Below are 27,004 nucleotides of genomic sequence, written 5' to 3'. Positions count from 1 at the left end.
AAAAAGTATGTTAATAAAGCCGGCAGCTCGGGCTGTGATTGGCTATGTGTTTGGCTAGCAAGCAAAGAGGGGGAGGTCGCTTCTGATCCTCATAGAAATGTATCAGAATAGGAGACAATCCCTGAGCAGTCGCTGCTTGTACATTGCAATTGTGGCTCTAGCAAACTAAGAGGCCCCTCTCACCCAAACCATCAACTTTCCTGCTCTGCAATTCTATCATTATTTGCTCTGGGATTTTTTTTCGCTTTGGCCCTTACAAACCCCTCAAGCCGGTTTCTGGACTGTTGGTAGTAAGAAGAGACCCCTTTGGAGTGAAGCTACACTCCTCTTCCCCTCAAGTATCTGGGAAAGAGAAAGGAGCCTCTTCGCGATTTCTCTCTGCCTTGCAGGACTTTGGGACTCATTGATGCACCCATTTCAGTGGTGTAACGGTGAGTAGCTGGTGCTGTGCGTGTGCCTGCAGAGCGAGGACGGGGTTCCCGTGCACACATGGACGAGAGCTGCGTCCAAGTTCATTGTATTGCATGCTGGGGTGGGACGCTGTTCCTGTTTATAAAGGCAGGCTCTGTAAACAAAATCCCAAGATATTTTAGAGAGAGAAAAAGAATCTGTCATTTCCTCAGAGAACTGGTGTGGGACAGAGCTGCTGAAACGTGAGATGCAAGCTCAGGCTTTGTTTCCACTTTCCTCTTTGTGTTGGGTGTGTTTAAAAAGCTGCCCTTGCTGCTGATCCTTGAGGAAGTCAGAGCAAGGCGAACCACTATGCAAAAGATTTTCTGCCCCCCTCCCAGTTTTATTAAGTTAATAATAAACATTAAATATATATTTGCCTTCACATTGTTAATCACTTACTGTTGTCGTTATGATTTTTTTCTTTCTTCTATTTGAAATTGGCCTTGTGAATAAGTGTTTGAATATGGTTAATTTTGCTGTTTTAAGCAATTACTAGGATGAGCCAATTTATTCACACTGCTTCCATTAAAAACAAGGCTGAGCATGAAGCCTTTAGCTTCTGTTGTGGCTAATAAAGATCAGTAAACCTTTGGGGTACAATTCCTCCTGCCCAGCCGCAAAATTAGATTTGTTTATTTTGTTGCTCTTTATATTCCTTTACCCAAAATAAGTAAATAAATAAATAAAAGCTCAGTTGTCTTTAAATATCAATGTATCTTTAATACAATCCCAAATAATTTTATAGAAATCATTTCAGTTTAGTTTAGAAACTTTTTATTCCTTTTTTGCCATCCTCCTGGTGTGCTTCCCTCTCTTCCGCCCCTTTTTCTTTTTGTTGCAAGAGATGTTGTGGTTTTAATAGCTAGCAGATGGTAAATGCTCTTTGTGTGTAACATGGTTAATTATAAGAAGAATCCTTTCTTGGACTTACTCATGCTGAGCTTGGATCAATTATTTCAAGAGGCTTTTGTTCTAAGGTTGGTTTGCATTGCTTTCTCCCCTCCTTACCCTCCACTATCATGGATTGCATATAGTTTTATGAAATTTAACTAACACACAGTCGATTGGCCATGTGCTTAAAGACAATGGAAGGGAAAAGGAAGGAGAGGGGGATGAGACTCAGTTGATTTCAAATACAGTGGATCCTGCTTAGCTCTGGTGAATAGAAGCCAATTACTAAATTAATTTGCCATGTATTCATTTCTGAGGCTGCTTATAATGAAAATCCCTTTCAAGTGCCCACAGAATGGGAATAAACCTATTTAAAAAAGGACCTAAGGCAGGGCCTTGTATACCCATTCTGTTGTGCTAACCATGCAAAGGGGACATGAAGACCAAATCAAGTGTATTCATGATCTTTGTAAAAAGATAATACCTTTTATTATGATTAAGTAGTTGAAAATTGTGCAGGGAATTCTGTCACTGAGCCATAGATGAGTAACAAAGGTAGATTTATTGCAACTTCTGAAAGAACTGCAAGCTGTGAAGTGAAATAAAATGCAACCAGTGGGTCCCTCTCCCATAACACAGCTTCATATATAGCCTGTTCTCATGCAGTTCTGGGGACAGGAAGCCAATGGTCTTGCCATATGTTAAGTGCTAACTTGTACTGAGTGCATGCATTCTCTTTAAAATAAGATACATATAAAGATATCAAAGAAAATGTTCAAACCTGGGTGTGTAAAGTTGCCACCTAAATCCATGTCCAGGATCCTAAATAACAGATTGGGTCACACAGGATCTGAGCACCCAGAGCTCCATAAATTTCAGAAAGTATGAATGATTGGAAGTGCTGAAAACTAGACCCTTAAGCAGGAACCTAAGCATGGATTTAGGAGACTAACCTTAGGCACTGTCATTTGTGAATGTAAGGTCTACTCACATGCTTAAAGTTAAGCAAAAGTGTTGACAGCATGTGGGGGCATTAGTGTAAGCCTAAGCCCTGATGGACCAATTGATCTTTGAGCATAAATAAAGTGTACTCAGTATTTGGTAGCAGGCACTGCATGCTACAGGTAATTTTTGAGTTCTACCTTCCATTATTTATTTATAAGTATATGAAATATTCTTCATATTGATGAACTATTTATAGAATGCTAAATTATAGATTTGTGCTCTATCATAGAGCTACCAGAGTCAACGAGAGCCAAACAAACCAGGGAAGGTATGGCCTCCATTGTGAACAGCTCGGTCCAGAAATGACTGGTTTGAGGGAATGCATGTGTTTGCAAGCCTTCTGGCATCACAGCAAGAACTGCAAGGGATGTTGTATGCCATTTGCTGATGTGAAACATACTTTTTTTTTTACTGGGGAGGTGGGTGTGATAGTTATTTAATGACCTACAGAGCTTCTCATTCATCTCTTTATAGAGTAAATGGTGGTGTGAGACTAGCTCAAAAGGCCTGCACGTGCCCAAAGCCCTGATTCTGAGCAGGGTAAATGGACCCTTGCATCTGCACTGACCCAGATGGGGCAGTGTATGCAGATTTTTGCACCAGTGAAGTCAATGAAATCCTGCCATATGGCTGTAATTGCAAAGGTCAGCCCCCACAGTCCTGCCAGGATTCTGTTGTCCTATTTTCATCTGCAGACGGTGTACATGTTTAGGGCTTAAGTCATTCTCATTGGGAGTGAATCTGGCACTTAGACTCTATATGATCTCATGCCTAAACACGTGCTAGCAAATGCAAATCTTGTCCTTGACAAGTTACTTTGAAGAGACAGGGTCAAGTGCAGTTTTCTTTCTCTCCATCATTTCTCTCTTAGAACTTCTTTTTTTTTCTTCAGAGTATTTCCCTCCTGTACTAACAAGTTGGGTCTCTTCTACCTCAGCAAATAATTTTTTAACTTTTTTTTTTAAATACCTTGTGTTGCTTTTAAATGTTGACAGTTAACACGGCTTCTCTTGTGGCATCCTGGTTTATGGGCAGGATCTGGCTGCACAGCTCTGGGAAATAGACTGTTGGTGCCTACTCATTGTTTTTGTTTTGGTCCTATACAAACATCAGCTTTTTCTCATTCTGAGGGGCCTCCCTTATCAGAGGATGGATAGATTTAGTGCAAGTGCAGGTTTTGTCTATGTACAAACATGTACTATTTTGCTTAAACTGATGTAAATCCTTTGTGGACTCTTATTTTGGATTAAGAGGGATTTAGTTAATGTAATCTTAAACCTGTTCCAAATTGGTTTAAAATAAATCTAAGTAAATCACTCGTAAACTCAAACAAGAATCTGCATCTGGGGTTGCACCAGTTCATCTAAGTTGCTTTTAAATTGGATTGACGTACACTGATGAAGTTGTCCATGTGGACACGGTCTTTATCTAGCTCAGAACTGAAAGGGAATTAGGGGGCACCTAATGGTACGTCTACACTTAGGGGAAGATCAACTCACTGATGGTTGATGTTCTGGGATTCAATTTAGGATGCCTAGTGGGGATGCATTAAATCAAACTGTCAAGTTGTCACCATTGACCCCAGTACTCCTGGCAGTCACAGTGAGTAAGGGAAGTCGACAGGAGAATTTCTCCAATCAAACTCCTACTGGGGGGACAGTGGCAAAAATTGATTTTGGATATGTTGACTCCAGCTATGCAATTCTGGTAGCTGGATTTACGTATCTAAGATTGATTTTACCTCCTAGCATAGACCCGGCCTAAGTAATTATGTGACTAGCTTAGTGTGCTTACCCTGCCTTGTCTAGGCTACCCTTTTAGAACGTGTGCCAATAACATACTTTTCAGTCCAGGTCTAGTTTGGACTTTACAGTTTGCTGTTGGAAAGGGATACCACTTCCAATCTAGAGCACTTTATGGTGTTTCTAACTGGATCCCCTGGGTTCTGGATGCCTATTTTTGAAGAATAACACTTTGTTAAGGGGGGGTGCAGCTAAAATTAGCTGTACCCCAACTCCGCTTCTTCCTTCAAAACAGGAGTGGGAAGTTGTCATTCAGGTTTTATTCTTTCTCTTGTCTCCTCTTTCTCCGAAAATGTCCAGCAGTTGCTACTGCAGGTTAAACACCCAGGGCTTAATTCCAGTGAGAATCTCCAGTTTAGACTCTGGGCCTGTGTTCCGGCCGCTGTGTCACTAATCTTCCTTGGACCAAGTCTAGATGGCATTGAATGCCAGCTACTAGTTGTCCCTTTTCCTCTCTAGTGCAGGTTGAACCTCTCTAGTCCGTCACTCTCTCGTCTGCAACATTCATGATCTGGCATGATTTTAGTTAACTGGACGACCACTTATGGGTGTGCGCAAGTTTCCAGCGGTTCCATAAAGTTTGTTTACAGCCACCAGTCCACGCTTTCAGTATTCTGTGCTGTTATTTGGCAGTAATTTACCCCTAAATGTCTTCTAAGAGCCCTGTAAGCAGTGCAAGTGTTGGAAATGCTGTTAGACAATACTGACCTCCTGTTGCCCAACAAATTCTCTTGTTCGGCACTGGTCGGGTCCCAAGGGTGCTGGATGAGGGAGGTTCAACCTCTATTCCCATTTCTGCTGTCACCCATAGGAAACTTTAGGATACTGAGGCTAGTGTAGGAGAGACCTTAGTCAGCAGACAGAATGTGATTCTCCTCTGCTTGTGCCCGAGCATGGGGCCAGTCTGGAGGCAGAGAAATCTGCTCCCAGAAGCAAAGCTTGTATGTGAAGGTGTGTGTTTACACACATGCCCAAAGGGAGCAACTTCAGTGCACCATCTAGATGACACATTGGAACAATGCTAGTGTTGGGTCCTTGATGCAGGTAAAACTCGCATGGGTGAAGGCCTGCTGGGCCACTCAGTCTGACACCATTACTGCTTAAGAGCTCTCTGAAGTTCCTCTGGGTGTACATAAATAAGAAGCCGAGTACAGTAAAAGCTATGTTATCCGGCACTTGGATAACCAGCACATTCTGTGAACTGCTACTCAGGGAAGCTGACTTGCTGTGCCGGCTGTCACAGGGTCACTCCCCCATCCCTTGGCTGGACATTAGAGCAGGCCTGGTTGCACTGCCTGGGCTGGTTGCAGCAGGGCAGCCCTCTCAGCAGCCCTCAGTAGCAGGGCTATCCCCAAATGGTGGCAGTGGCCCTGCTCAACTAACCAGGAAATTTGATTATCTGACAACCCCTGTTCCCCAGGGATGCAGATAATCAAGCTTCTACTATACTACTATTATTCCATAGACTGATCTTGCCTACCTCACTCTATCTTTCTGCACACATAATCAAGCAATTGGAAAAGCTCTGCAAGAGCCCCTGTGGATGGCTTTCCTTTCTCTTTACTCACTTGTTTTGAGTCCAGCTCTAGGCCCCCTTATTTATGAGGGGGATTTTCCACCCCTATTGCAAATGAGTGATCAGGTAGCCACTCAAGAAGCTTCCTCACAAGCCCAGATCATCTTTAGATGCCTGGTACCCTACCATACTATTAGGCTGCTTGCAACTGCCCCAGGTGTGTGTTTTTTACATAGCCCAGCTGCAAAGTCATGCCTTTCAGTGGGTCAAGGCTGGAGAAGCCATACCCTGGGAGTTTAATGCTCAACTTCCCAGCCTACGGAGAGCCCATGTTCTTTGCAGTCTATCTAGACATGAGACAGGCAGGAGCCGAATACATGTCCTGATGTCACTTGCCCAAGGTCACAGAGTAGGTCTGTGGGAGAGCTGAGACCTGAGCACAGATCACTTGCTTCCTAGTCTAGTGACCTAACCACATCCTTCCTCTGAATTGCTACTAGACGTCAGTCTGCCAGTGAGAAACACTTTATTTACCTGGGTGGCAAATTCCGTCAGAGAATCTTTGTGCAGGGACGTTGCCAGGGTTTGGTGGTTGGCACTTTGCAGAAGGTGCTAAAAATATCTCACTGCTCAGCACAGACTTCAACCAGGCTGTGTAGTCTTAATTTCTTATTCTATTTCTTCTACGTGTATGTATGGCCCATTGTCACCATCATTAGTCAGTGCATTTTGAGGGGTGGCTTCGAAGGGGCCTTCCCATCTCTAGTGACAGCTTCTCCACTGCCTTATCCCAGATTACTCTAATGCATGTGTGAGTTACGGCCCAGAGGCCATGTGACGCCTCCAAATACCATGGGTGGGAAGGACAAGGGGTCAGGGAACTCTGGGTGCCCTGGGGGACTAGCACCCCCAGCAGGGGTTGGGCCCCCTCACACTCACTGGCAGCAGCGAGGGGCTCTGCTTCCCCGGCTCCTGACCACATCACTCAGTGGCGGCTCATCTCTCAGGAGAGGTACATTGCTCCTCTTCCTCCCACTACTGCCAGTGAGTGGGGGGACCCCTGGTGCCAGTACCAGCCCCCCCCAATTAGTCCCCTGGGCCATGCTGCTTGGGAGAAGGGATTTGAGGTAAGAAGTAAGGTGGGGCTGAAGCTGGGGCAGGAGAAGGAAGAGGTGGGACAAGGGCAGGGCCTGGGGCAGAAGTGGTGTTGTCCTGGTCATCACCTGGGTGATGTGGAGAGCAATCACATGGGCAGGGGGAGTCATGGGGCCAGTGTGCTCCTCCCCCCGCAACTTTCTCACCAGTTGCTCCTCGATACTGCTATTGGGTCATTTAAAAAAATGGGTGATTTGATCCCATGTTGATCCTTTCTGATTAATTCCAGTCACAGCAGTGAAAGGAAACCACTTTTCCCCAGTTCTTTTCCTGCCCCAGTGATTGCAAGAAGTGTGCGTTGCTTCAGCATGGTGAGGGATGGGATACAGGACTTGGTGGGTCTGTGAGCTTTTTCAGACCCAAAGGAAGTGGCATAGGAGTTCTAGATAGAGGAAGTATTTTGTTCAGAAATAGGAAGGGTCAGTTTATTGAGTTAAATGGGCCTGCCCCAGTAGGACAAATGTAGTGAAACAGATCACTGGTTTCTATAACTCAGTATCCTGTCCCCTCCCATATACAAGCAGACCACTGGTCCATACAGTCAAGTACCCTGTCTCTTGTCAGACCTTTGCTCTCTGCTCCATTGAATTCCTAATACTTCAAAACAGTGCAAAAAGAGATGCCTTATGGCTCCTAGCTAGCAAGTCACAGAAAGGATGCTATATAGAATTTCATTCCTGACCACTTGCAGGATAAGTTTATACCCTGGAGCATGAACTTTGACAGCCCTTATCTTGTTTGTTGAACTACCAATTTTAGTATCAGACATATAATTATCCACCCAGTTACAGCTCTGATCCTGCTTGCGGCAGAAATGGGAGTAGGAGTTGCAGAATTCAACCTTGGAAGGTAAGATCTGTAGGATAGCAGCCTTGTCTTCAAGCATTTACAAGCATGGTGCATGCCTGCCATGCTGCAGAACTAATAAATAGGTCTTATAAGAAGGGCTGAATGTGGTTGAATAACTGCCTTACTGTAGCACACTTCATCCCAGGATTGTCCAACACTTGACACCTGTTGCTTACATAACCCCCACAATCCTCCTCTGCAAGTAGGGGAGCACTGCTGTCCCTGTGTAAGGGATGGATGAAACAGCGGCGAAATGGGGTGACATGCCCAAGGTTGTACAGTGAAGAAGTAGAACAGGCAGGAGATTTCCAAGGTGACATCTTGCTTCACTGAAGTCAGTCTGCTTTTTGCCCCTGCATTCCAGGGGGCCAGGATTCCACTTCAGGAGCTCTGGCTCCCCATCTCTCTGTAGGCACAGTCTCCTCACAGAGATGGGACTCAGAATTCCAAACGCACACCCCTTTCCCTTTCACTAGACACACGCTGCTGTCAGTGATGCTGGAGCAATTCTTGAAATGGGGGTGCTGGGTTGCACCCCTCCAGTCCTGTTTGCACCTCGCATCACTCCTTGGAGCTGAGGCCAGCAGCAGACCCTTTGCGACTGGCAGCAGAGTGGGACCCTGAGCAGGCAGCAGAGCCCCCAGGCCAGCAGCAGGGTCAGTGGCCAGGATGCTGGGGCCAGCAACAAAGTTCTTGGGGTTGCCTAGGAAACCAGACACAAAATCTAAGGGTCCTACAGTAGTCCTCCTGCCCCCGTCACTCCTCCTTCCTGCACCTATGGCTGCTGTCTCTGACAGCTGTAGCTCAGCTTCTCCACGACCCTGCTTTGCTCTTTTGGGACAGTGGCTCTTCTTTGGGAGAGTGCAAAGCATCTCTCCTGGGAGTTCTGTGCTCATGCGCCATGTCCACAGCTCCACCATTGCTTTGTCTTTCTCTGTTCCTAGTGGCAGAGGGGAAATTTACCAGAGGCTGGGGGACTGAAGGGGGATTTAATTGGCTGTAATTAAAGCCTTAAGTGTTTCTTAGGAGGGTTTGAAAGAGATTCAGCAGAACAGGGACTCAGGGTGTTGGAGCGGAAAGGGGAGAGGAAGAGGCACTTGAAAACACAGATGGGGCCTCAGTTCAGAGATTGCTGTCCTTTTAAATTCCCATTTGAGCTGGATCTAAAATGAAATGAAAGCTCCCCTTTTCATTAAGTCAGCATTATTTTGACACACAAAGACGGTGCTTTTTCATGGCAGAATCTTGCTTTGCAACAGCTTCCAGGGGAGTTAGTCTGCACTGGCTTTGGGATTTTCCCCTTGCATTCCTCTCTTTGTTCGAACTGCATCTCTCTCACCACTCCTCAAGACAGTTGGGCTTATAATCCCCAGCTGCACCATTGCCCTCCTGCCAGAGCTTGTTGTGCTCCATTTAGGGATCCTGTGCTGATGTCTCTGGAATAGTAGCATTGATGTTGCTTGTAATCCCACATTTGAGGCATCCCTTGTGGGTCCTCTGAGTTTCCAAAACCTAAGGAAACAAGCCTCTGAATGTCATCTGGGTACAGAAATAAAACCCATCCTACCCTCTACACCAAGCTGACCTGCAGGAAGAGTGCAATGGTGAGTGTATCTGGATACATACGGGCCTAATCCAAAGTACACTGAACTCAGTTGAAGAAAACCTCATTGACTTCAGTTGTTTTTGGAGCAGGCCCATTGAATAGGCCTGTGCTCCAGGCTTGGAAGCAACAATTAATCTTCCCTGGCCCTATAGGATCTAGTCAATTTCAGTTTCTGGCTCTTGGGCTTTAGCACAGTGCTGGAATGACATATGCCAACTGTCCCTGTTTTTCAAGCATTTTTCTGATCTGTCCTTACATTGGACTAAGAAGAGAGCTCTGTGTAGTTCTATGGAGATGGAAAGGCCCAGGGCCACTGTTTTCCAAATGCTTGGGTTTCTGGCTGTGGTGCTTTTTAGTCCAGGATGCTGAAGGCAGAGGATCATTTTTATAAAAATCAGTTTCCACTGGGGTTAAGAAGAGCATACATCAATAGCAAATGGAGGGTGTCCCTTTTGTCTCCTCTTTTGGCAGACAGCAATAATATAATAATTAATAATAAAGCACTCATGGCGCAAGACTGCATTATAGTGTCTGCACTGTTGATGCAGATGTAAGGCCTTTTCTATACCAGAAGTTTGCATTGATCCAAGACCTTGCACCACGTGTGGACAAGCAAAGCCATTGTTTAGCTTGTAATCTGTGAGGGACGTGGCCTGTTTCTTTTTTGTTGTGTTTGTACAGCACCTAGCACAGTGAAATCCTGGTCTAAGACTGAGGGCACTGGGTGTTGCTGCAATATAGATAATAACGAATAACAATAATATCTGCAACCTCTGCTTGGACCTAAGATGTGCAATATCAGTGCAAACTGGCTATTAGCAATTTATCCCATCCACCCTGCATTTTTTACCCAGCTGCTGAAATCAGGGCCATGCAGACCAATCAAAAAAGCAACTTACAAGGCTGAAATCACTGTCCTTGGGAGTATTGGGAACGCGCTAAGAACAAAGTCACACCAAGATTCCGGGGAAGGTTTAGAACAAAGGTGGCCTTCAGCTGAAGCAATCCCCAAGGAGCCCTAATAAGCCCCAAGTCCCCCACAGGAAGATCTCAAGGAGATAAAGGCATTGCATTAAAGGTGTGACAGTGGTCATAAAAGAGGCCACAGCAAAGCTATTTCTTTTCTCTCTTTCTCTCTCTGACAGCTCCAGAGCAGGGCCCTTCGCTCTACAAGCCACAAGAGGATGGTTTGGTTTTCCTTTCTTCCCACTGTGCTAACGTCTTTTGAGCTCTAAACAAATCAACCTGGGCTCTTCCAGCTCCTGCAATAAAGTTTCTGCAGCTGAACTGGATATTCTGCAGTGGTTGCAGACTCCAGTTTGCTCTTCTGTAGCTGTGTTGGCTCCACAGGGCTAATGGGAGTGAAAGTGTGCTTTGAGGCAGTGAAGTCATCAGTGGGGACTCAGACTAACAGGGAGCAGAGAGATGCTGTGTGAGCAGAGACCATTCTTACATAGGGTATGTTTACACTGAGGTTTGGCAGAAGGTGGTTTGCCACTGCATATAATTTTGACAGATAATCACTGGCTGATTTTAAGCTTTTTTTAAAATCCATTTTAAATTTTCACAATTGTGGGAAATGATGGAAGGGTCAGGCAATTATTTAATGACAGGAGATGTTGACATTCCAAAAGTTAATGATTTATAAATGGTTAAAACACAAATTGTCAACATTGCATGTCAACATATACATAATAAGTGGCGTTAAATCAAGGCCTCTCCCTTTTTTTTTTTTAACTATTCATTCACTAGTCCATGAATAACGTGCCTAATTCAAAAGTCAGTCACTGGATTTAAAAACTTCTCAAATGGTGTTTTCTTATTTTGCCCGTCTATGTTTTTATTATAATTGATGATTTTTTTTCATTTATTTGTATGTGTGCAATGAAATCAATGTTTAAGGATTATTTGTAAATAAATCTAATCCTGTGCACAGTGTGCTTAACTCAGGTTAGCTAATTCAAATTAAAATAGCAGTGGAGACATGACAACACAGGTTTTGACCCAGATTAGCAGCTCAGGTTCAATTGCAGATGTCTTTCCTGTGTTCTCACTATTAGCTGTCCCATATTAAGAAGAAACCTCTTCTTGCAGTGTACGCACACCCATAGTCCCTTTCTCTCCCTGCGCTATGCTGCATGATGTGTCTGAGGAGAATCCAGTGGGGGATCTGTTCAGTCAGTCCAGATTCACCAGGTTCCCCTTCTTCCCACTAAAATTAAAGCCATAAATATTGTGTAATAGGCAAAAGCCCAGGAACTGAAAGGAGATCTCCAAGGCTAGAAGCATTAATCTCTCTACATCTTGAGTTAAAGAGCCAGGCTGTCTAGCTGGGGATATGTAACAAGAGAGGAACACAACAAGTGCCGCAGTGGGTTACAATTGTGCTGTCTGTGCCTCAAGCAGAGAATTTGGGACGGGAGAATTGCATTTCTCTAAGAAGGTTAAATTTGATCTTCTTCCTTTTTTTTTTTTTTCATTCTAAAAGCTGTTTCTCTCTCTCTCTCCCTGAAGGATGCTTCTGTGGTTTAGGGCTGATTTATACCAATAAATCGTGTACAATGCCTCCCATCACCTTCCAGGATCTACCACTGAATATCTACATGGTGATTTTCGGCACTGGCATCTTTGTCTTTGTGCTCAGCCTCATCTTCTGCTGCTACTTCATCAGGTGAGCTAGGGGCCCCCTGGGCTCTGCGTGCACCTGGGGTGGAGAATACAGGGAAGCTTGTCTATTAACTATCTATTACCTCAGGGCTCCAGCCTGGGAAAGTTTCACCCCAGCTGCTTTTTGGGTGGTATAAGGATACTAGATCCCAGCAACCAGCAGGTAGTTCTTTTGGGTGAAAGCTGGGAGTCTCACATAAGCACATGACTCCAGGAACTTGGTCTTGAAAAAATCCTGGGACTCATGATAAAAATCCATGCTAGCTGGCAACAGTGAAACTTACCTTAATTTTAAGGGCTCCCATGAGGAATACTAGCAACCTCTGATTCTCACTGGACCATGAGTCTAGTGGGAACCCAGTGGGCATGAATCCCAGGTAAACCCCCTGTGCAGCCCCGATGTACAGTCACTTTTATCTACTATATATATATGAAAGAGAGTTTGTCGGTCTGTTTGTTCAAGAACTCCTCCTAAATGGTAAGGGGCAGGACCGCCAAATTCGATATACAGCTTTCTCTTACCATCAGGGTTTGGTTGTGCCAGGACAATGGATGTGCCCGGAATGGGATGGGTTCTCATCAAACCACACAGAAAAGAAACAGAATCATCAGGCAGGCTTCAGGACCCTGCCCCCATACTCTGTCTGGGACTGCCGCAGCTATAAGCCTCCCACTCCCTGGTGCACTTAACAGAGGGAAACTGAAGCTTCCCCTCCCCAGTTCCTATGGGGACTTTGTTCCCCGTCATCAGGTAGCCAGGGGAAAGTGTGCAGTTTGCTACATTTCTCACTGTAGTGGAGAGCCAGGGAACAGATGAACCTGGACCTGCCCCAGACTGGGGACATGCTCCCTTCCCATGGCTGTGCCCACTGGAGCTGCAGAAGCATGGAGGGAGGCTTCTCACGTCACCCCTCAACTGCTGCTGTGGGAGAGGGCTGGGGTAGTCCTCCCTTCCTAAGGCAGCCTGCATATGGAACCCCTTACCCCCAGTCCCACTGCAGAGCAATGATTTAAATAAAAAGTGTACATTTGTCATTTCATTTTCCAAAAAAACAAATATTAGTTGAGTTAAGGACCTCAGCAACACCAGGTAAATCTTCTAGATATGTATAATACAAAGATCTGTAGGTTTCTTTCTCTTTCTGCTTAGCTACAACAAATGCCTTAACATTTTCCATAGCAACTTTTCCTCCAGCACACACATACGGAGTAGCTTTAAAAACAACAAGAAGCCCTGCAGCACCTTGGAGACTAACAAATGTAGTAGGTCATGAGCTCTTCCAGGTAAAATCCACTTCATCACATGAGTTGGAGTGGAAATCACAGCATCTGGAGTGGATATATAGCACCAAAATACAAAAGAAATTATTTTGCTGCTATAGAGACAGACTAACATGGCTACCCCTCTGACTATGCACAGTAGTTGGTTATCGTAAGGTTACTTATGATCTGTGCATTGAGCATGCGAATTTGTTGTTGTTGGAACCAATTCATTTTTTTATTTAAAGAGCACTCAAACTTATGATTTGAATGAGGCAAATGAAGAACTTCAAGGGCTTTGCAGAGCTTTGTGAAAGGGGAAATACACCATTGTGTCTCCTGATCTGAGTCCCTTTAAGGAAGCCAAATGAACAAGCTTCCCCATTGCAAATGAAAAGGGAAGGCTGCCGTAGACCTCATTCACACCGCAATCATGCACTCATTCTATCACAATGGTTTTTGGGGTGACACCTTAAAAGATCACGCTCCCTCACTCCCGCCTCCTGTATGCCCTGTAATTTGCTGGGAACCCTTTGTTAAGGGCAGTCACACTGGCTCGCCTCTGCCAAGGAGCAATCAACCAACTGCTTGTCAGGCGAGGAGCTGATTTGTGTTTGGGATTGCAGAGCCAAGGAGTGGGGAAGACCACCTGCTGTAAACCTGACCCTTGTGTTGACATGCACCGGGGGAATTCTGGAGATGGCATCATCAGAGGATCTGGGATTATTTTTAGATGCTTTTAATAGCCTCCCAGAAGTTGCCTGTAGCCTGCATTCCTATTCTGAGCGCTATTATTTTTATTAAACCTACTAGAATAATTTCATCTCTTTTTCATCTCTTTTGTGTCACTAGAGCCCATCACCCTGTCTTGAGTTTCATAGCTGGTCATTGTCACAAATCCACAAGCATTAACCCCGTGTTTACCCAGCGCAGGCTTTGCTGGGAAAGGTCTCCACTGGGAAGGGATGGAGTTTGGGAAGAGGACTGGCAGAGGACAGCAGGAAAATAATCTGGTTGGATTTTTTTTTTTACCCTCGAAAATCTAGTATCCAAATATGCTTCCGAGCAGCAATTTTCCTTCTGCATTTGGAGGCTTCTGCTGTCATCTGACACCTGGGCTCTCCATGTGTCACCTTTCGGAACAGCAGCTGTTAATTGGCTCTGTACAGTACGCTTTGTATATATCACACAGAGCTAGAAATGAGCAGCTTCTCCTGCTTCAAATTAATCCCCAGCTGATTAGCAGAGCACTGCAGGTGCCCACAGTGGGCAACCTGTGGGTCTATTGGTGGTGCACACAACAAAATTTATTCTGCCCAAAGATGGAAAAAATGAGAGGGAATGCTGGAAACATGCCTCCATTTTTGGCATCCTGCTTTGAGATCTAAGCCGCCTCTGTGTTAGCAAAAATGCGACAAGTACCTCACCCACTTTACCCGCTGTTGTCTTTTCACCCAAGGTAGAAACAGCAGATGCTGGAACGTAGAAGAGCCTGGGCATTTCCAGTACCATATTGTCCAGCCCTTCTCTGAGCAAACTGCTTGCTGCTGCCTCTGCTGTTTATTTCTGTAACCTGCTGGGAACCATTTGCCAAGAACACTTGGCCCCGTTTCCCCAAGGAGCAAACAATCGACTCCCTGCAGGGCTCAGAGCCAAGCCAGGATCCTTGTCTCTGCAGGGCTACATCTAAGTACAGGACTGGGACTAAGCTGGGCAGGAAGTGGCGAGGGCGGTGGGGTTCTTACTCAGGTGACCGAGCTAGACAAATGCATTGTTTATAGGGGAAAGGGGAGTATGTGTCTTTTCATTCCCCTCCCTTGCTGGAGAAAGCTATTTTTAAACTCTTGAGTTTAGCAGCAGCTGGGATTTCTAAAGAAGTTTGAGCAGATTGGGAAAAATTGAACTTGTCACCCCACGGCTGGGCCCCGCCTGCCTCTGCTAACATACTTTACTTCTGCCCTGCAGCAGACCAGATTACCTTGGCACCTTCCGCCTAATCTTCAGCCCTTCCAGCCTGCTCCTGCCATCCTGGGCTTCCCCCACTCAGCTTGCCCTGCTCTGCTCATTCCCCTCAGACTTTGAATTGCACCTGCCTGTCCTCTGCAGCTGAAAATCAAATCTGCAGGAAAACAAAAGCTCCCCAGCAGGCAGGAGTCACTCCCTTCCCAGGTCTCTGTGATCTACCTACATAGCACTATGTTGACCTTTTTGCCATGCTCAATAGCTTCTAGATACTGCCAGTGCTGCCTCACAGAACTGCACGCAAGTGAGACTGTTATGGACACCATACCCTGCCTGGTGTTAGCTCACGCCAAGTGGCTGTTTGCTGCCCTGCTCTGGAAACAACCTGTCCCCAGGCCCAGCTGCTCCCTTGCGCCAATGATTTAGCTAATATTATTAATTTAAAAAAAAAAAAGCTGTTGAGTCGGGAGGAGACACTGAGGGACCTGGTCTTTTTACAGCTTGAATAATGAGTCTGGTTGTCTCTCTGGCCTAATTGCGTGGGGGCACTGGGGAGGCAGACTGCACAGGAAGTTGTTCTGGTCCATGGTAAGCCATTCCTGCAGCTGTTACTCCAGTCCTGCTGCCAGCATAAAGGATGTTCTGTGTGTATGAGAGCCCCTTTCCAGGGCTGGTCTGTTGAACCTTCACTGGGAGGCTCAGAGGGAACTGGGACTCAGAAAGAGAGAGAGAGATGAATACAACAAGAGGCACCACAGAAAAAAGCATAAAGCCTCTTGCCAGCCCAGGCTCTTGGCTTGCCAGTCACACACAGAGGAGATGGCTTAGTAAGTACAGTCAGCATTTTGCTTTTTCACGCCCCTGTGTAACACACTGACAAAGTATGCGCCGAGCCCCATTCTTCCACCCCATGGAAGAAGATAATAGCCTACAACTGCTGTTTGATGAATTACTTCTTTAGCTCAAGAAGCCTGCGCTGGTTGGCACTGGGTTCAAGCCCTGCTGTCGAGCATGGGAGGCGGGGTGGCTGTTGCAAATGTAGGGCAGTGGGGAGTTATTTTCAACCATGATTATTCAGCATGTGGATGTCTGGACAAGCCACATAGTTCAGGTTTCCCTTTCCACCTAGAGCAGTTGCGGGGTGATTCTGTGACTGTGGCTCCCCGAACAGCTTGAGGAAAGCAGCTTCAGTGGCTTCTTGTCTTGAGAAAACAGCAGAGGTGGGCAACTGGGCCATGCCCGGACAGCAACCAGGAGGTTCAGCATGGCCAGTGCTGACATAGTGCAGCCCAGCTGTAGTAAAACCAGGTGACAAACAGGATCCAGGGGAGCCTGGGTTGCTGCTTCCTGTCACATCCCTAGGGGCTCAGATCAAAGCAAGAGCCACACATGGGGAAATAAAACAAGTTTCTGTATCAGTTGGGAGAAACCCTTAAGGGGCTGGGCCATATATCTTATCTGTCCCTATCACATATACGTACCCAGAGGTGTTGACAGCTGCTGGGGCAAGGTGGGAGAGGGGCCCGGCTCCCCATCACAGAAGGGGCAGGGCCATGAGCAGAAGGGGCGTGGCATAGGAAAGTCAGCCCTGGCACCCCCCCCACCATGCCCACGGAGTTGCAGCACAGCACTCCACAGTGTTTCAGAGACTGCTGCAATGAAATGCCAGGCCAGGGGCAACTGCTCCCTTTGCCCAGTTCCCTGTTGCCAGGTCTGTTCTTACCCATCCATTCTCTCTCCCTCAATCGGGGCATCTATAAGCCAGGTCCCTCCCTGACTGTAGCTGGGCGCAGCAGGCAAACAGCTTGCAAGATGCTGGCAGTGCTAGGAGAAGAGGCACACAGACTGCAGACACAGTTTAGTTGCCGGGGTTACAGACTTCCCAGGCTCCTGCAATGCTCAGCATAGATAATGGGCTCTTCCAGAAGAAGCTTCCTAGCTGTGGGATGGGAGCAATATGTTCTGAGCCTAGGGTGCAAGGAGGATGACCAGAATTGTCCGTTGCCTGCATGGGGTCGGGAATCTTTTTTGTCATCCGCATGTGTAATGGCTGCCTCCCCTCTCCTCCCGCTCTGCTCAGACAGAGGTTGGGGCCATGCTGAGTTCTGGAAATACAGCGCTTCCTGGAACGCTCACTACTTCCTAAGTGAAACAATTGGGGCCGCGAGCTGCATGATCTTATCAGACCCCGTCCACCGATTCCTGCTGGTATTTCAGGAGACACGGCGCTCTGTTCAGCAATGAACTTGCTGCTTTCGGACAACCAATAGCATTCTAGTGTCCTGAACAAATACCCTCCCCTGCAGCCGTTTATGCCAGCTGCTTTCACGGGCAGAAGTGTGAAGGAGAGGGAGGTTGTCTTTGTTTATTTGGCCTATGGACAGTCCCGGTGAAATGATCCAAGCACAAAGCTAGGAGCGGGGTTTACATGAGTTTTTATCCCTCCTCAGAAATGGCTTCCAGTCTGTGACCTTGGACAAGAGGCCTAAATTCTCCCAAGAGACCAGTGACTTCAGCTGCCTAGTGTTGGGGGGCCTGACACTGAGTTCTAAGAGCTTTAGCTGAAGTCAAGGGAAGATGCAGCTGTTCAGCACATCTGAAACCAGGCATCTCAAACAGGCAACTCTGCAAATCAGAGGAAGCTTTAGAAGATCAGTTTCTTAAATAACCTTACTGGGGCAGAACTGGACTCCCACTGTGCGTTCTCAACACTAGAACAAACTAGAACACCCTTATGCCTGACTCTTCTTACCTGATGCTTAACCTTCCCTCAGAGAGGTTAATGCCAGGATGAAACTCTGAAACATTTCAGAAATGCTACTTCCTTGTTAAATATGACTGTTGAAAATCTTATCAGATTTTTTAATGGAGTTAAAGAAAGACAGCTATTTTTTTTAAATATTGTCTGCAGTATCGGTGAAAAGTTCTGGACTGACTTGCCTTAGATTCCCATATGAAAAGGCTCATTCACAGTGATTTCAATGTATTTTGTGCTATGAATAAATTTCTGTGGGTTGGTGTCCCTTAATCCCTTAATAATAAGCTTTGTCCTATAGTTTTCATATAATTGTCCTTTATTTCCTTGGTCACCCTTCCAGGAGGAGCTGGAAGAAGGGAGCTCATTCTCCTTGGCTTATTCAGTCCTTGGCTTCTTTCCTAAAACCAGAAGCAAGAAGGGCATTCAGTGAGAAACAGGCAGTGTTTCTTTTTGATAGAGGCACCTCTAAGACTATAAGATGGGCAAAGATCACTTCTTCAAGGCTCCAAAACAGCCTTTGGGAGGTGATGACTTTCGGCTGCTGATGGTCATGATTGATTCTAGTCATATCCAATTACAGAGCCCCAAGCCAAGCCCCCCTCATGCTTCTTGTGCAGTTAGGTCAGATGTGCATCCACAATATAGTTCAGCAGAGAAAGCAGACTTGCCTCCGACCTTCTCACCCTGCTGAAGTTTGACGTCCTTTCCTGGTCCTCTCCAAATGAAAACTCCCATATTCCATGGGATCCCTTAAATCAAATGAAGGCCAGAGGTAGAGGTGGTTTAAGTGTGACCTTGGGCCTGGAAACTCAAAGGTCTTTAAGCATCTAACTGCCAAAGCAACAGGAGTCAAGTTCCTGAATATCTGAATATTTGGATCTCGGTAATTGTAGTTTGCATGAATCTGGAGAGGGATGTCTGTGTGGGAAGGCATTCCACTATAGTTCTTAGCTTTATGAGCTTGAGCTTTGCATTCAAGTCCCTTCTCAGCTTTAACTGGGTTTATTTAACAATGTTTATTTTATGACAGAAAATATTGTTTTTCCTTCTCCAGCAAACTTCGGCATCAGGCACAGAGCGAAAGATTTGGATACAAGGAGGTAAAGTGTGGCTAATATCTCTGTAGGGTTTCACAACAGGCCTTTGATAGCTGCAAGCATGTAGATGGTGGGGAGGGATAATGAGCCATCCAGGCACTTTGACCTAATGTGCTGGACTGATGCCTGTTTATTTGGATGAAAAAGCCATCAAGGGAAATAACATGAGGTTGCTGCTGGCCCAGAGCTGGACTCTGATAGCTGGACCCTGATTCTAGAGGCAAGGTCTCAGAGCAGCTCTGTTGCTCACAAGAAGAACAAGTTTACTGCTGCGTAGGAGACCAGTACAAGGCTGGTGAGTTTAACTTCCAGTCCTCCAGAGTAAAGTCACAAGTGGCGCATAGGATCTGACACCCCGAGAGAACAGTGCTGAGGAGGCATGGTGGCGTGTTGGGTCTGGAGGGTAATGCCCAGGGTGATTTAGTGCAGATCTGTCAACTTGGAGAATGCCACTGACCTGAATAAAGAGCCAGAGCAAAGCTAGTTCTGGGGAAAAGCCAAGTCAAGAGCAAATACAACCATATACAATGGAATAGGCCTGGGCAGTCAGCTGCTGCCCTCTGCAGGGGAAAGACCAGCCACTGCAGAGGATATTTATCCACGGTCAAATGTCCCAAAGGGAGCAAAAGGATTTTATGTTTTGGGAGGTGAGGGAGGGTCTGTCACTGCTGTGGTCATGTGCAGGGCAGGCCACTCCACAGATATCTGCCAGTGCTGCTGGGTGCTGACCTGCAGTCTGCCAGGTCTGATATCCTACAAACACTTCTACCAATGCCTCTCAGTCCTGACTTACTTCTCCCCAGTAGTCTCACTCTGGGGTCTCTTCCAGCTCAGTCAGTGCCCCCACGTCCTGCCCTGCTGTTCCAGGCCAGGGCTTCCCCCAACCCCTCTCTGTTGATGCACTTCCATCCTGACCTGTAGGCTGCCTCACTGCCCCAGTCATGGGGGTATCCTGAAGAAGCTCAGATGGGCTGAATTGTGTACCCATTTTCAGTTAGTACAGCTTCAGCCTGTGTACTGTCTGCTGTCTGGATAAACAGAGGCCTTCTGTCTCCAGCACTGACAGGCTGACAGCTTTCACAAACACAACATTTGCTTAGTTAAAAATAACCAGCCCCATCATTTTGATAACTGTTTCTGAGCTTCACCTGCCTGCCTGTTTTCCCTCTTCTCCTGCAGGTGGTTTTGAAAGGGGATGCCAGGAAGCTAAATTTGCATGGGGTAAGGACAACCTCCACTCTGATTTTTACCGTGAACTTTGAGAACAGGGCTTGTGGGATTGCTACCCCCTCTGAGCAGCTTTCCCTGCAAGCTGTGTGCTTGTGCAGCCACTCAGGAGAGATTTGAGTGCCACCCAGATTAACAGAGCACCCACCTCTAGGGTTTTGTTTCTATTGCTGGTGCACATTCACGCATGCCTCAGTGCGTGTAACAAAATTAATCCACCCATAGATAGAAGAAATTTGCACGTGGGTGGAAAAGATTAGAGGGAACATTGCTTCTGAGTCCCCATTTCCTTCCGCTTTTTCTCTTTGAAGGATAAGTGGTAGGTCCAGCAGCACCTGGGTCATTGTGGGAACAGATGCCCTGTAACAAAACTCGTATCTTGTGACAAGATAGGGTTTCGAGGTCAAACAAACATTCACAAGCCCAGAGAACCCAGTCCCTTTGGGACTGCCACTGACTCACTGGGTGGCCCTGCGCAAGGCCTGTTTCGCAGTGATGATGCTTTTTTGAGGGCAGAGATGCTAGGGGGCCCTTCCTGTGCAGATGCAGCTCATAAAGTCCTCCCTGCCAAGGGCTATTTATTGGCCTTGTGTGAAATGAGTTGCCGAGGGAGCAAAAGGCAGGTGGTGCCATTGGGCCCCTGCACTAGACGATGAGGGGCATGAACCTGGTTCTGTCTGGGACTGCTGGTGCCTGTGAGTATGATGCTTTGTTCCGCAGGCTCATTCCTCCCACTCTTTGTCTCCCCACAGCAAACCTGTGCCGTCTGCCTTGAAGACTTTAAAGTGAAAGATGAGCTGGGAGTGTTGCCATGCCAACATGCCTTCCACAGAAAGTGAGTAGCTGCCAAGGACAGCCCAGAGCCAGCTCCATGCCCCCAGCTTGGCACCAGGCCCAGTGTTCAGTTATGTCTCTTGTGCCAGGGACTGTAGAGAGGCCCGGCCTGTGCCTCACACAGCTCCTGGGTGGAAAAAGGCCCAAGGTCTCGCCCTCCCTACCTGCCCCTGCCCCTGCCCCAGGATGGCAGAGATGTCCAGAGCAGTTCTAAGCAAGCTGCTTGATGTGCACCATTCATCTGGCTACACCCTTTTGCTGTCTTGCTGTACGTGAAGCCAGCTGGGGAGCCAGGACAGGCTTCCTGCCAGCCTGTCTTTGCTATAGGGAGTCACCTTTCTGCTGGCTGTAAACCAGTCAGCAGTACATTTTGTCTGGATGTAAGAAGATGGGTGCTAGCCCCCAGAGAAGCCAAGTTCTGGACCCGCCTCCCAAGGGGAGCCATGTGGGAGGCTCATTTTACAAGGCTGGTGACGTTGAGTGGAATTATATGATGGGGTTGCCTGTGAAAGCAGAACACTGACTTTGAAGACGTGAGAGGTCCCGTTCAGGCCATAGGACTGAGTTCCTACATCAGCACTTGCAGCTGAGACTCTGGATTTCTCCAGCCCCCTCCTTTCCACTCAGTGCAGAAGCAGGAGCGGGCAATCCTGATTCTGTGAGGGTATAGACCCCCTTTGGAACACAGCGTCACTGCTGCACCCCTGGCTTGCTCCTCTCCTATGTTCAGAGAGAAGGGTGAGGTGGGAGAGCTCCTGGGGACTGTCCCCATTCTGAGCCCGGAAGGGAGAGTGGTAAAGCTCTCAGCTGTCTCTGAAGCCTTCTCTTGTTGATTGGCTTTGGGATCCCTTGATGAGGGGGCAGAGCACCATGGTAATCTAGAGCAGCACGTCGGTAAGCAAGGGAGAGAATGGGAGGGGTTTAGGCCACTGGGCAGGGAACGGAGAAATGACTCTTCCCATCTGGGTGGGTGTGCGCCAGTTGCAGGAGCCTGTTGGGTTGTGTGGGCCCGTGATGTCCCACTTGGGAGGGCAGGAGTGAGGAGGGGAGTGGGCTTAGGATGCTCAGGAAGGACACACCTGTCCTAAACTGACCCCTTCTGTCATTGTTTCTTGGCTGCAGGTGTCTAGTGAAATGGCTGGAGGTTCGCTGCGTCTGTCCCATGTGCAACAAGCCTATTGCAGGCCCCACGGAATCCCACCAAGGCATTGGCACCCTCCTGGATGAGCTGGTGTGAGGGTCCCTCTTCTCCCCCATGAAGCCAAACAGCCATCCAGCTGGACCATTTCTTAGTGATCACTATACTTAATCCCTCCACCCACCTGCCCTGTTGATTGCTAAACCAGCAGCCCAGGATACTTCCTACTATGGGCGTATGGCCTCCTGGCAACTTCTGGGACAGATCCATTGCCATGAACACAGGAGGGAAGAGGAGGAAGGGTTGGCACGACTCTGAGGTCATTGGGACCCGGGCGTCACAAACTGCTGACACATGATGGGCCTGGGAGACTTAACTGTGCCCCTTCCTGATCTTGCAAGGACATCTGATTCCTTGGCACCAGGCTTCTGAAACTGGATATTCCTCACAGAGACCACCCAGTTCAGAGGGGGAAGCAAGGCAGGACCTTCCGCCGCAACTGGGTGGGGAACTGGGGCTGAAACCCATCTACTGCTGCTCTTCTTAACAGGTTTACTCTGACACTCTTTCAAAACTAGAACCTACCTTTATAGCCTTAATTCTTCCATTGGTTCCTTGTAGAGGCCAAAGCTTGAGCTCTACTACAGCCAGCCAGGAATTGTCCTGACTGCTGAAGCCACAGTAAAGATTCCTATCTATGGCTCACTGATGGGATCTCTTTGTCGTAACAAAATAGTGTTTACACAGGGCCTGGACAAAAGCAGAAGTTTCAGAGGGTGTGTCACCTCAGCTTAGATCCTGTTAGCAGAGCTGGATGGTTGCGTGATTGGGAGGGGTATTTATGGAATCACAGCTGGAAAGCAAGGGAATGTCCCCTGCTGGCTATTAGTATTCCTTACTTACATCTGTCTAGCAAGACCTTTTGGCAGCTGGTGGAGATGGTTTGGAGACAATTTAAAATACAAAGCAAGGCTTTATTTTATTAATATTTTTAATTTAAACTTGAGGCTATTTTCTTTGGTTTTGGTTTTAGTCACCCGGAAGAATTTCCTTGCAGCTCAGAAACTGCGCAAAACAGTAAAACCACATGAAGATTTGTACATTGGAAGTGTATTCTGGTTGCATAAAGCAGAAAGTCTGGGGATGGAGACAAGGTAATGGGTGAAAAATCCAGACTGGATTCCCTCACCTCCTCCCCATCACCGTTGCATTGTAAATAGTATTTTTGTATCTATTACTTTCCTGACTGTTTCAGGCTTCCTACACCCCCCAAGGATGGAGAATGTACAGTTTTATGTAAAACATTAATAAACAGAAGACACCTCAGTCTAAGTTGTGAATGTTTTCTGACAAGACATGTCTGGCAGTTAAGTTCTCACAAGCACAAAGAAGTGCCTTGTCTTAAGACATATGCTAGACCTTCCTCAGCTCCCCTGCATCACTGCCTAATGCATGTGGATTGGGGTCAGCCAAAAACATTCACCTTATAACTAAAGTTAAGCCTGAGTCATGTAATGAAAGTTTAGCATGTTTCTCTAGCTCTGAGTCCTGTCCTCTTCTCTCATGCCAGTAAAATCAGTGGCTGATGGGTAAGTTGCAGGGACATAACATCTGTGCCTCTATTCCATCTCTTCCAGGAGCAACTTTATATTTAATCGTTGTTCTCTGGCAACCTTTGTGATAACAGAACAGGGAAGTTGGGGCATAGATCATTTAGTGCTTCATGCACAGAGCGCTCCAAATTTATTGTGGAGAAATAGCTGGCTATTAAGAACATTTGCTTCATGTATTCCCTCCTGTCTGTTGCAATATGAAAAGTCACACAGAATCAGACACAACACGTATGCAGAAGTCTGATCAGCTCAGAAAAATATGCCACTTCCCTAGGATTTCTCAGTTGCTTGGTACTGTCCCGAACACCTATGCAGTAATTAAATTGTACAGAAAGCTCCCTTACATTACCTATCTCTGTCAAAGCATCTCTACTGAGGAAATTTAGCATTATCGTCATGGTGCATAGGGAGAAAAGTGACTTGCCCACAGTGGCAAAGCAAGTCACTGAGGCTATGTTTACACAGAAGCGTTACTGCAAAATAAGCTATTCTGGAAGAGATTTTCCAGAGTGGCTTGTTTTGAAATAGTGCATCTACACACAAAGACAACACCTACACTCGCCCCTTCCTTTTGGAAGGGGCATGATAATGAGCGAGTTGGGAACATGCTAATGAGGTGCTGCATATTCATTGCAGCGCCTTATTAGCCTCTTCCCAACTAGCTCATTACCATGCCTCTTCCAAAAGGAACAGGATTGGGTAGAGGTAGCCAAAACATGTACCAAAATAGCACCCAGCTATTTCGAAATTGCACATCCACACACAATAAAGCCTATTTTGGACTAGAGCCCCTGGAAACACTAAAGCTTACTTTGAAATAGCCCCATTCCGAAATAGGCACTATTCCTCATACAAGGAGGTTTACAGAATTAGAAATAGGCCATTCACTATTTGGCCGTGTCTACACGAGCCCCAAACTTCGAAATGGCCACGCAAATGGCCATTTCGAAGTTTACTAATGAAGCGCTGAAATGCATATTCAGCGCTTCATTAGCATGCGGGCGGCCGTGGCACTTCGAAATTGACGCGCCTTGCCGCCACGCGTCTCGTCCCCACGGGGCTCCTTTTCGAAAGGACACCGCCTACTTTGAAGTCCCCTTATTCCCATCAGCTCATGGGAATAAGGGGACTTCGAAGTAGGCAGGGTCCTTTCGAAAAGGAGCCCCGTGGGGACGAGACGCGCGGCGGCAAGGCGCGTCAATTTCGAAGTGCCACGGCCGCCCGCATGCTAATGAAGCGCTGAATATGCATTTCAGCGCTTCATTAGTAAACTTCGAAATGGCCATTTGCGTGGCCATTTCGAAGTTTGGGGCTCGTGTAGACGTAGCCTTTCAAAATTATTTCAAAATAGTGGTTTTGCTGTGTAGACACTCACAAAGTAATTTTGGACTAGCAGCCATTATTCCAAAGTAACTTTGCTGTGTACACACCCTCCCAGAGCCAGGAATATAATTTACCAATCCAGAGTCTGGGTAACATTTTCAAAGTGCCCAAACCCCAACTTGTTAAGTGTTTACCTCATTTTTGATAATGGAATTTAGGCACACTAGAATTTTACAATTGGTCTGATACAGCAGAGGCAGGACTCCTGAGTCCTACTGCCAGCTCTCCTGCTGGCTTTTGAGACTCTGACCAGGTCTGTAAGTTTCAGCAGCAGCAAAGAGAGGCATCTAGCCACCTACGTAAAGCATTTTGCCGGGTGGGGGGCAGAGGAGGCAGAGACTGCTCATTAATATTTTCTGTTCTCACTGCAGAGAAAACAAAGGGGAAATTTTGTAAGTTAGATAAAAGGGGTGCAAAGCAATCTGATAAAACAAGATGTCTTAGCCCAAGGCATAAGAAGTGGTACTGTCAGCCCAAACCATAAGTGACTTGTGCAAATTCAGGGCTTGATTTTTTTTAAGTTACTAATTATTTTGTACCTAAATTTAGGCATCCTAAATACACCAGATTATCTCCAAAATGATAAATGTCTCCACCCCCCTCCACAGTCGTTTGAAAGTGCTTCAGCTGGGCACCCAAAAGCAGGATTCACACTCCAACACTGATCCCCACGAGTAGAAAACTTTTGATTACCTACCTAGAATATTCCTAAAGCACCCAGCATATCTGCGGCCACTAACAAAGAAAGCAAAAGCATGGCAAAACTTTGACTCTGTTTAATATTTACCAAAGCAAAAGCAGGAACGATTTTACCGGTCCTACCTACCCATACCCCCTACACGAAAAACAACCGAGAAACGCCAGCCAACTCTTTTCCCAAACACTTTAAGCATACGCCCTTTAAGCACAGATGAACATCATCGTATCGAACCCCACTCTTGCAACCCCCACCCCACAGCATGCACCCGATCCCCCAGGTTCCGATCAGATGGGTAATGTGCCCCGTCGTAACAAACAAAGGACGGCACATATCACACAGCCGTGTGCAAACCCCATTCATCACATGGTAGAACCTGAAGGATCAGCGTATAAAGCTTGCACGCGGGCTGACCCCTCCACGCCAGGGACTTCTAGCTCAGGGTGAGCGAGACGCGCACGGCTCCAGCCTGTGCTGCAGCTAGTTTCTCTCCACCCAAAATTACAGACGATTTGCAGCATGTTCCGTTCCACTTGGTCCTTATTTTCCCTCCGGGCCCCATTGGAGCGACAGGAGGTAAACCCGGAGCAGCCGTCTTATTACGCATGCTAATATATGCCTCTCCAAACTCCGCCTTCCTGCCGCGCCTCGCTCTCCGCCTTTGCGGCCTGGTGGACGGTCGCGGGAGGTTTGCGACAGTGCTGCGAAAGGCAAGGCGAGAGCGGCATGGTTTCTGGCAGAGGCGGTGGCATGCTTCCTGGGGTGTGGGTGTTCTCTGCATTCTCACCCGGGGTGGAGGGCTTTGTGCACCGCCGGAAGGAGCTGGGTCCCCCACTTACACCCCTGGGGGGGTTGCACGCGGTCCCCCGGAACGGGACCCCTCGCTCTGAATAAAGGGGTGGCTCCTGGCACCCCAGCCAGCTGATGGGAGATTGCAGCCCGCTCCTCAGGCGAGGAGCCAGTCCCCCGGGGGGCTAGCACCTCTAAAGGAGGGGCAGGACTAGGGACTTTAGCCCACCGACCCTAGGGGCAGGGCTGGGCACGAGGGGCATTGTAGAGGGTGGAGTCCGTTCCCTACTGTTAAAGACATT

General features: G+C 47.1%; 1 protein-coding gene and 1 non-coding gene across 4 annotated transcripts; one reads left to right on the top strand and one right to left on the bottom strand.

Moving 5' to 3' along the window:
• Positions 1-130: 130 nt before the first annotated feature.
• On the top strand, positions 131-23,568 carry RNF122 (ring finger protein 122). Of its 3 annotated transcripts, XM_074981747.1 has the most exons (7): positions 131-431; positions 10,423-10,735; positions 11,792-11,948; positions 18,979-19,024; positions 20,201-20,242; positions 21,001-21,083; positions 22,205-23,568. In XM_074981747.1, exons 3-7 carry the CDS (start codon positions 11,839-11,841, stop codon positions 22,317-22,319), a joined length of 396 nt encoding a protein of 131 aa, XP_074837848.1. In that variant the 5' UTR covers positions 131-431; positions 10,423-10,735; positions 11,792-11,838; the 3' UTR covers positions 22,320-23,568. The 3 variants fall into 3 exon arrangements, with proteins under 3 accessions (XP_074837848.1, XP_074837846.1, XP_074837847.1); XM_074981745.1 differs by lacking the exon at positions 10,423-10,735; XM_074981746.1 differs by lacking the exons at positions 10,423-10,735; positions 20,201-20,242.
• Positions 23,569-26,198: 2,630 nt separating this feature from the next.
• Positions 26,199-26,298, bottom strand: LOC142004411 (small nucleolar RNA U13). The gene has a single exon (XR_012643000.1). It is a non-coding gene; the product is annotated as a small nucleolar RNA U13 (small nucleolar RNA).
• Between the last annotated feature and the right edge of the window lie 706 nt (positions 26,299-27,004).

The sequence above is a fragment of the Carettochelys insculpta genome, chromosome 31 (genome assembly GCF_033958435.1).
Source record: "Carettochelys insculpta isolate YL-2023 chromosome 31, ASM3395843v1, whole genome shotgun sequence".
In the NCBI taxonomy this organism is placed as follows: domain Eukaryota; kingdom Metazoa; phylum Chordata; order Testudines; family Carettochelyidae; genus Carettochelys; species Carettochelys insculpta.
The sequence above is the reverse complement of the archived record's forward strand: the minus strand, read 5'-3'. Positions and strand labels throughout refer to the sequence as shown.

Bases quoted from the DNA above. Each gene is read 5' to 3' on its own strand.
- RNF122 (XM_074981745.1), top strand. From the start codon at position 407: ATGCACCCATTTCAGTGGTGTAACG. The intron at 11,949-18,978 runs GTGAGCTAGGGG...TTCCTTCTCCAG, and splicing joins TTCTGCTGCTACTTCATCAG to CAAACTTCGGCATCAGGCAC. The intron at 19,025-20,200 runs GTAAAGTGTGGC...CTTCTCCTGCAG, and splicing joins AAAGATTTGGATACAAGGAG to GTGGTTTTGAAAGGGGATGC.